A 10,174-nucleotide genomic window follows, 5' to 3' on the forward strand; every position below is an offset into this window, starting at 1 on the left:
CTCAACTCATTGCCCCTAAAACACAACAAGCATTTTTGAGGCCCAGGGTTAGTAGTACAGGTCGTTCTCTCCATCCGGAAGCCCATTCCTATAATCAATTCAACTTCTCCCTCTCAATTGGCAACTCCTATAATGTACTAACAAAACTCAAGACTTATTTTAAAAATAAAACTTCCCTTGATCCTTCTCTCCCCTCCAGCTGCTACCTTCTCTCTCCTCATACAGCCAAACTTCTCTAGGGAGCTGCGTATGCCTGTCTTCATTTCCTCACATCCACTCACTCCAACATGGTTTCTGCCCCATCATGCCACCAGTGACTTCCACACTGTAAAAGCCAAAGGACATTTTCCAATGCTCCTTCCCTCAACACCAGACAGAGCTGATCACTTCCTCATTCCCTCCACTTCCGAGATTCCCACACCTCCTCCCGGCTCTCTTCCTACTTCTCTGGTAGTGCCTCAGTTTCATCCTCTTCTGCCCGGACATTCAACACCGGTGTTTTTTTAATTCTTAGGCCCACTTGTCATCCATCCTCTCTCTCTCCCTGGGCAATCTCATCCATGCCCATAGCTTCATCCAGAAACTCTATCCACGTAATTCTCAGATTTGTACCCCTGGCCCAGGCTTCTCTCAATGACCACTTAAGATAACTCAAAGGCATTTCGAGCTCAACATGTTGAAGACCAAATGTATGATCTTCCTGCACAAACCTAATTCTCTTCCCGTGTTCCTTACATCTGATGCCCAACCATCCATCTATGCAACAAGTCAGAATTCGGGGTGCTATCCTTTGTACCCCTCCTGCATTCAATCTTGCCCTGTATCCCCCTGCCATAGTCTGTCTTCCACAAAGCAGGAGAGAAATCTTTTCAAAATAAAAATCAGATCCAGATACTTGCTGCTTAAAATCAACTGTTCTTTGGAGAAAGCAAAAATCTTTCCGAGGGCCACCAAAGCACCGAGGCTTGGCCCCAGCTGTGTTCAACACACAGCCTCCTTTGGTTCTCTCAACTTATATGCCTCACCCGGGAAGAGCGCAAGGATAATACCAACATGGGCCAATGAAGCGACATCCTCCACAACTAGAGTGAAGAACAAAAGGACAGCAATTTATCTGTTCCCCTCCCCCAATTCCCCAATAAAATCTTAAAAAAAAAAAAAAAGCTAACCAATCTTATCTACAAAATCACCATTCTCGTGTGCTTGTTTTTTAAATACACATATACAGTAACGGACTATCAAAATGAAAAATATTCACTTTTCCTAACTCTTCACTCTTTAGGCTTCAAGCTGGATTTCACCCTGAGGGCCACAGTTTGTCAACCCCTCTAAATTCAACTGTCATCCTCACTCCGTTCTTCCCGGAGCTGCTTTCTAGTCTCATTTTCTTATTAAACACCGCTCTTCCCAGTTTTGCTGCTAAAATCTCTTGTGACACAATAACCAAAATCTCCCCAAAGGACCTATCTGTGAGAGCAGCCAACTTAGGGCACCTGCTAGGGCTGAAGGGTTCTCTCTACTTGGCCGAAAGCAACAGCTAAGCAGGACGCACACCACTCCATGGAAGTGGCAGTGGGAGGCTTTCTCCCGGTGGGCGGGCTTGGTGTGCCTATCCAATAAGGAAATACAAGTGCTCTAAAACATCCATACGACTCCCTTCCTTCTATTACTTAAAATGCACACGCTGCATAATCACCACAGCACGTTTCATAAGCGATTAGAAGAATGAAGTGTGTGGTTAACCCATTTATTATCTGATTAAGAGGCACTTAGAGAGCTTTCGTTTCTATTAAGCTACAGTTTACAATTCATTCATTCAACAAATATTTGTTGAACATTCTCTGTTCATCGGGCATTAAACAACGGGGATGACAGTTTGCAAAAAAAAAAAGAAACGTTGATGTACATTCACCGCTACTCTCTATAACAGTGTTACTAATAAGAGCTAATAATTACATACTTAGCACATGCCATCACCACGCTAACTACCCTACACATACCACCTACATATATCAGCTGAGCACTGTTATCACCTCCCTCTCACAGACGAGAAAACACAGATTCTGAAAGGTTCGGTAAGCTGCGCAGGTCACAGTTGTGCAGCTGTAAAGTTAAGATCTGGAAGCCGTCTGACTTTAGGGTCTGGATTATAAACATAAAGCCACAGCTGGCCTAATCATGCAGTTATCCCAAATCACACTGCGCTGCTGCTGTCTGCATGGCTCCAATCTTACATCTTCAGCCCTGACTCACGTACCCTCAAACTCATGACGTAAACAGAGGACAACTTTAGGGGTATGTGTTCAACCTAAATCCATGTGGAACTCCAAGCTCTGAGGTATGACTCTGGTTAAAGTGAGGGTGCCTCACTCCTTCATCATCTCCTTCGACTGAATCCTATGGCTCCACAGAAGTCTGAAAATCACCAGTAGAAATCTCATGCAGCATTCAAATCCACCAAAATTTAACATTAGCCTAACATTCCAATTTCATCTCCTACACCATCCAATGCAAAACCTCTACTAGTCAAGGCTACTCTACTACTCTCCCAATTTGTTCTCTCTCTGCCCCAGGCCGTCTACAGAAACTGTAGGCCTTCTCTACAGTACAGTAGCTACGCCAGATATTGTCTGAACTCACCTGAATAAATTATAAATAGAAGCAAACATGTTTTAATATCAATAATGATGAGAGACAGCTACCATTTGAAGGGCCTTTTGTGGGCCAGTCACTTTAGCAGGCATGACACGATTTCACTTTATAATGATCCAGTGAGAAAGTCATCATAACTCCTCTTTTACAGAGAGGTGGCACCAGAATTAAACATGTGGGCTAACTAACTCTGATGCCTGTGCTCTTTCTTTTGAGCTAAACTAATTTTATTCGGAGGTACATTCACCCAGAGGGCTTACAATGATACGATTATGAGTAAAAGTCTGTTTTCTTAATACAGTCAGGCACAGGAAGGAAATGAGCAGGAGTAGAGATATCTGTCAGGAAGAAATATGATAAGTGTGGATCTCATAGATCACGCATTAGCAAACTTTCTGTAAAGGGACAGAGTAAATATTTTAGGCTTTCTGGGACGACGGTCTCTTTAGTAACTATTCAACTCTACTGTTAAAAGTGTAAAAGCAGCCATAGACAATATATAAGTGAATGGGCATGGCTACGTTCCAGTAAAACTTTATTTACAAAAACAGGCTTCAAGCTGGATTTGAACGAGGGGGCCACAGTCAGTTCACCCCTCTGCCATATGGTATTCAGATGATGGTTGGCAGACACTGAGCAATTTAGTTAACCTTTCTGAGCCTCCATTTCATCCTCTATTATAACAATATCTCTGACCATGTATTGGGTTGTCGGAAAAGTCATGACACATTTTTGCAACGAAAAACACAGAAAAAATATGTCATAACTTTTCCAACAACCCAACAGAATTAAGACAATAAACTCAAGATAACATATCCAGTGTAACTGTCTCATATGAGTCACTCAATAAATAATAGCAATGACTGATTCTAGCTTGGGGCAGGAAATACAAAAGATAAGCCTAGGACAGAAGAAACTCTCAATAACTACTGGAACACATAAAAACAAACAAAACACACATACAAACACACACACACAGACATTTTGGCCCACTGGCAAAAATTAGACGTTTTGAGCATCAAAAAGAATTAACAGCTGCAATGGATTCAAAGACATCAACTGAGACTACCAGTTCTGGCCATGACAGAATTAAAGGTATTGAACTTACCCTCCTGCCATAAATAACTATAAAACTCAACAAAAGATATAAAGTTGAAACACTGTACAACAGACAACGCAAGGCTGTGACCTTTGAAAGAAAGTAAAAAAGCATGATGATAGCACAAATTATGGGAGTTTAAATATAGAAATATATTGTTATGAGGTTTTCATTACTCATGACACTGCAAAATAATAATTCAAAGTATACTGAGAAGTTAAAATGCATATTACAATAGAGCAACCACTAAAAAGAAGTAAGTAGAGCTAAAAAGCCAATAAAAGAGACAAAAATAAAATATTAAAAAAATAATCTAAGGAAGAAGAAAATATATAAACAGAAAACAAATAAGATGGCAGGCTTAAACCCAACAGTACAATTAAATTAAATCTAACTGGATTAAACTCCCCAATGAAAAAATAGAGACTGTCAGACTGGATTAAAAAATAAATTCCTTCTATATAATGCTTACAAAAAATATATTAGTTTGACACATGAATTCACTGACCCAACTTTATCATAACTTAAAAGTAAAACAACGGGCCGGCTGAGTGGCACATTGGGTAGGAGTTGGCTTGGGACACCAGCTCTGAGCAGCAGGGCCCCGTTTTGGATCCCACATTAGGGCCAGTGACGCTGCACCCTCTACAGCTAAGATGGTGAACAACAGCTCGACCTGGAGTTGGGCTGCCATGAGTCACCGGTGACAGCGTAAGCTGCAGTAGGGCTGGCCGGCAGCTGGCGTGAGCTTTCGTGAGCTGCTGTGAGCCACCATGAATGGCCGTCCAGTGGCCAGCGACCGATCTGCCTCACCCGGGAAGAGCGCAATGATAATACCAACTTGAGCTACTGAAGCGACGTCCTCCACAACTAGACTGAAGAACAAAAGGACAGCAATTTGTCTGTTCCCCTTCCCCAATTCCCCAACGCTGTTCCCTCCCCCCAATTCCCCAATAAAATCTTAAAAAAAAAAAAATAGTGAAACAACTAGATATTCTGTATCCACTGATGGGAAGTAGACAGCACCACCTATGAAATATTTCTGCTGAGAAAACTGACCCTGAATATATTATAATAATTAAGCCTCAAAAGTGAACTATCAGTTTACAGGAATACAAGAGATAGGGAAATATGTTCAAAAATAGCATGAGGATACAATCAATCAAAGGCAGACAATGGAAAATTCTCTGGGACAAGTAACCTGGCTTTTTCCACAACAAAAGGTGTTGATCGGGGGAGGGTGTTCATAGATGAAAAGAATCTTGAGAGATCAACAAATGCAATATTTGGGCCTTGTTTAGACCGTGATTCAAATCAACTAACAAACAAAACTTTTCTGAGATAACTCTACATAACTGAATGTAGACCAGGAATTAAAATATATTAAAGATTACTGTTAATACTACTAGGTGAAATAAAAGGATTGTCATTATGTTAAAGAAGTTCCCATTAGAGATACAAGTAAAATGGTATGCTTGGCATTTGCTTTAAAACACTCCAGTGTAAAAATATATCACAGGGGTAGAGTAAATGTAATAAAAATGGCAAAATGTGATGTTCAAGCTGATACATGATACAAGGAGGTTCATTATATGTTCTCGCCACTTTTGTGAATGTTTGAAAACTTCCATAATGACAGGCTAAAATAAAAGAGTTGCTGTTCTTTTAACTTCCACTAGACTGTATGCTCTCTGAAGGCAGTGATTATGACTGGTTCACCACTGTATGCCCAGGGTTCACCACTGTATGCCTAGCGCAGATGTTCAGTAAACAACTGCTCCATGAATGAGGAGTTCATACTAAAATGGGCTAACTTGTCAATCCAGTGGCTCAGGGTGCTCACTACTCTGCTCAGAAAAGGAACCTTGAAGGAAGCAAAAGGCAAACCAGAGCCAGAGAGGATCACAGGGCAACCCTGAGTCAAAGGGGCTCAGGAAGTACCAGCCACTAAAATACTTTCCTTCTCTGAAGGATTCTACTTCCCTGACCTGCCAACCCAGGTATGGCCATGTGACTTGCGTTAGGCAACAAAATGAGAAAGATAAAAAGAAGTGTCATGCAGCTCTTCTGAGCAGAAGTTTTAAGAGCCATGCTTTCATTTGCCCGCTGCATAAGCTCCATCACGCTAAAGAAGAAACATGAACCAAAGCCCCAGCTGACCCATGATGGCCATACAGTATGAGCAAAAACCAAACTTCTGTCATAAGCCAGAGATTCAGGGTCATTCCTATGTCAATACAAGAAGGGGAAGGCAGCGTGACCGGCCAGCAGCCGCAGTGAGCGGCCGTCCAGAAGCGGGCGACAGATCTGCCTCACCCGGGAAGAGCACAATGATGGTGCCAGCTTGGGCCAGTGAAGCAACGTCCTCCACAACTAGACTGAAGAACAAAACGACACTGATTATTCATTTAAACTCCAATCTAGGAACTGCTATGAAGGGATTTTACAGATGTAATTAAAGCCCCAAGTCAGTTGACCTTAAAATTCAGAGATTATCTGTGTGGGCATGATGTAATCATGTGAACCCTTTAAACACAGAGAGTTTTCTTAGCCAGTGAGAGTTAAGTCAGAGAGACAGCTTCTGCTGGCTTGGAGGAAGAAAGCAAACAATTATGTTGTGATGTCTATGGGGGCAAGTGGCTTCTAAAAGCTGAGAGTGTTCCTGACCAATGGGCAGCAAGAAAAGAAAGACCTCAGTCCTATACTTGGAAGAAAATGAATTTTGCCAACAATCAGTGGACTTGGAAGAGGACAGAAAACCTCACATGAGGATATGTAGCAGGCTGGCAAGCCTGATTTTGGAGGACCCAGCTAACTAACTCATACCCAGACTCCTGACCCAAGTAAATTGTGAGATAATAAATTTGTGTTGTTTTAAGATGCTAAATTTGTGCTAATTCGTTAAGGCAACAATAGAAAACCAAAACAGCTTATTGCTCATCNCTTGGGCCAGTGAAGCAACGTCCTCCACAACTAGACTGAAGAACAAAACGACAGCAATTTGTCTGTTCCCCTTCCCCCAATTCCCCAGTACTGTTCCCATCCCGCAATTCCCCAATTTAAAAAATCTTAAAAAAAAAAAAAAAAGAGAGAAGGCAAAATTCTAAAGATGCCATCTTTAGATTTCCTTCCACTGATTATTCATTTAAACTCCAATCTAGGAACTGCTATGAAGGGATTTTACAGATGTAATTAAAGCCCCAAGTCAGCTGACCTTAAAATTCAGAGATTATCCAGGCAGTCCTGACCCAAACAAGTAAGGTGTTCAACAGCAGAAAAAGTTGCTACAACTGGTAGCAGACGAGTTTGAGAAATATGAAGAGTAAGAAGGACTCAAAATACCATTACTGATTTAAATGGGGAAGGGGGTCACATAAGAAGAAATGTGTGTATGACATCGGGGGTCAGGGGGGGGTGGATTGGGAGGGGGGGTTGTCACTTTGTGAGGGGTAGAAAGTATAACTATTGCATTGTTTTGTACACCTGAAACTAATAAAAAAATAAAATAAAATAAAAAAGAAATGTGGGTGGCACTGAGAAGCAAAGAGCAGCCCTTAGCTGAGAGTCAGCCAGAAAACGAGGACCTCAGACCTACAACCATAACGCAGTAGATTCAGCAAACAACCTGAAGGAACTTGAAGCAGATTCTTCCCCAGAGCCTCCAGATAAAAGCCAAGCCTGTCCAACACCTACATTTTGAGACTCTGAGACACTGAACAGAGAGCCCAGCCAAGCCTGCCTGGGCTTCTGACCTACAGAACTCTCAGTGAATAAATGAGTGTTGTTTTAAATTGCTAAGTGCGTGGTAATTTGTTAAGCAGTCATAGAAACTTAATACACGAGGTTTATATATGAGAAACCTGGCCCTAATTTCTTACCCTAGCTTATCCATGCTATTGTAATGAATAAAATGTAAATTTACTTAAGACTGTTCCTAAATCAGGAAAGCTTTTCATCACAGTGCATTTTCTTCATCAAAGATCCAAGAAGCGCATCAAAACTGCCTGATAAAGGGACAGTGACTACTTAACGAATCTGAATGCCCTCCATCTTGAATTCCTTTATTACTTATTAGCCATACAAATACAGTAATTAACAAGTACATGTGGTATTGTACAGTCTCACTCAGCTGCAGTAAAAGTTTCTCGAAGATCTATGACTTGCTCTTCTTTATAGTCTGCTAAAACACCCAGCATGAGCCTCAACATACATTAGGCATTTAAAAAAAACCTGTCAGACTGAGAAAAGTATTTATGATATCGTATTAACCTTGGTTATCCTCCAATGAGCCAGAGCTAGTTATGACATACACAAAAGGAACACAGTGAAGGGACGAGGCCACCACGACAAAAGCGGCCTTACCTTTACATCCGGCACCTGGGCACCAAGACTGCTGAGTCCCATGATGGAGTAGAAAGCAGATTCCAAGCTTGTGAAAGGGCGGTCCAGTGAGTCTTTCAGTCTCTCCACATCATGCTTGGTGAGGTAGTGTGTGGGCGTCAGAGCCTGGGCGCTGGCTATGATTGTCAGGGCCAACAGGAAGACAGTGCTTGAACCTTGGGAGAAAATGACCATTAAACACACTCCACACCATTCCAGAGTTCTATACACATAGTTCCAATGACGACGCACACCATAGTCTGGGAACCAAATCATGTCAGGAAGGGTGAGGGAACTGGGAGTATTAACCTGGAGAAGCCTTGAGAAAATGGGGGGCACTGTCTTCAACTATCTGAAGGACAGTCCTCCTGGCAGCACAGGACTCATCACACCATTCTCGTTTCAAGTACATTACTAACTCCTATGCCTCTCAGGGCAGATCCAAGCCTGAACCTTCATCATGGCCTTGCCTGCCTCTCAACCAGATCTCTTCTGTTACTCTTCCCTCCATCTGCAGCTCTCTGGTCTCTTCTTGTCTATTCCTCTAAGAAGCCAGGTCCATTCCTACCCAGCATTCGTCCATGCTTTCCCCTCCTTAAACTTTGCTTAATTTTTATTTTCAGATTCCAGTTCAAGTATCTGTTTCTTAAGAATTTTGGCTTTTACTGAGAAAGATGGGAGTCACTGGAAAGTTTTGAGCAGATGAGTGACTTGGCTTACATTTTAACAGGATCATTGTGTTAAGAATAAACAACATTGTGTTGAGACTACACAGAAGCAAGGACCTAAAGAGACACACCAGTTAGGAGACTATTGCCATAATCCCAGTAAAAAGATGATGGTTCGAGCCAGGTGACAGCAGTAGAGGTGGTCAGTCTGGCTAGAATTCATTGTTAGAGCCAGAATTACTAATGGATAGAAAGATGTGAGAGAATGAGAAGATACTAATGCTGAATCCCCAGTGCCTTGTGTACATGCATGCCCTCAATATATTAAGACCTAGTGAATGACTACGACTGGTATTTTCCTGGCGATACTGTAAATTTCCCTAACACAGCATGGGTGTCAAAATCCTAATCTTCCCACCTCACATTAACGATAACAATAACTTTTCTGGCTAAAATGTGCACACTTAACATGTGTCAGGTATGCCCATACTACGCTAAGTGCTTTGCATGCAATGAGTCATTAAATCTTCAACATCCAAGTGAGTGCGGTTCACAGACCAAGAAATTGAGACTCAGAAGTAGTTACCCGCCCTAAAAGACACACTAACTGGCAGAGAATCAAACTGCTGGCAGTTCGATTCCCAAGTTGGTGTTCAAACAACTCATTACCCTCAACTTCTTCAATAATGGAGCAGTGAGCCACTGACTTCTTGTTGCCTTGGGCAAGTTACTTCCTTTCTCGGGATCCCTTCTGCCCTCCTGTCTGTCCAGTGGAAATAACAATAGTTCACATGCCCCAAGTTGTGGTGAGACTACAAGAGACTGCATGTCGCACAGTGCCCACTCGTGAACTCGCAACGCAGTTAACTTTACCGAGGGCTTCCTTAGCGCCACGCGCCGCTCTAAGTTATGCACGGAGATTATCTCACTTACTACGCACGGCAATTAACGAGGCGGACAATGTGACTAACCTATTTTACAGAAGAGAAACTGAGGTGCAGGTGTGGTTCCGTAATTTGCGCTGGGGTCACATAACGGATACGTGGCAGACGGCAAATTTGCACCCGATGAATCTAACTTCAGAACTTATGCTCTAAGCTCTGAGAGAGGTGATTTTTATTTTTATTTATGTATTTATTTGCTCCTTCATTAAAAAGAAAACTATGCCCCAAAGAAGGGCGATCTGGACAAAAAGCTCATACTTATGTCCGCCTGGCCCGGAAGCCCGCGACAGTCAAATGAATGAGTGAAGCCAGATCTAGGGTTAACCGCGGCCGCGGTCCCCCGGCTGGGCCTCTGGGGGACCCGTAGCTCGGCGCCGCACCCACTCCCCACCCCCATCCTTCCTCCAGACCCCGACAGTCCCACCCGATCG

The 10,174-nt window shown here is 42.5% G+C and overlaps 1 protein-coding gene across 2 annotated transcripts in view; it reads right to left on the bottom strand.

Moving 5' to 3' along the window:
* Positions 1–10,174, bottom strand: part of RPN2 (ribophorin II) — a 52,479-nt gene that overhangs the window by 41,796 nt on the left and 509 nt on the right. For both annotated transcript variants that reach the window (XM_019633458.1, XM_019633457.1), the window contains exon 2: positions 8,114–8,307. In XM_019633458.1, coding sequence (XP_019489003.1) covers positions 8,114–8,307 — 194 coding nt within the window. The remainder of the gene's footprint in view (positions 1–8,113; positions 8,308–10,174) is intronic.

Source organism: Hipposideros armiger, unplaced genomic scaffold (genome assembly GCF_001890085.2).
Source record: "Hipposideros armiger isolate ML-2016 unplaced genomic scaffold, ASM189008v1 scaffold_1316, whole genome shotgun sequence".
NCBI classification, from domain to species: domain Eukaryota; kingdom Metazoa; phylum Chordata; class Mammalia; order Chiroptera; family Hipposideridae; genus Hipposideros; species Hipposideros armiger.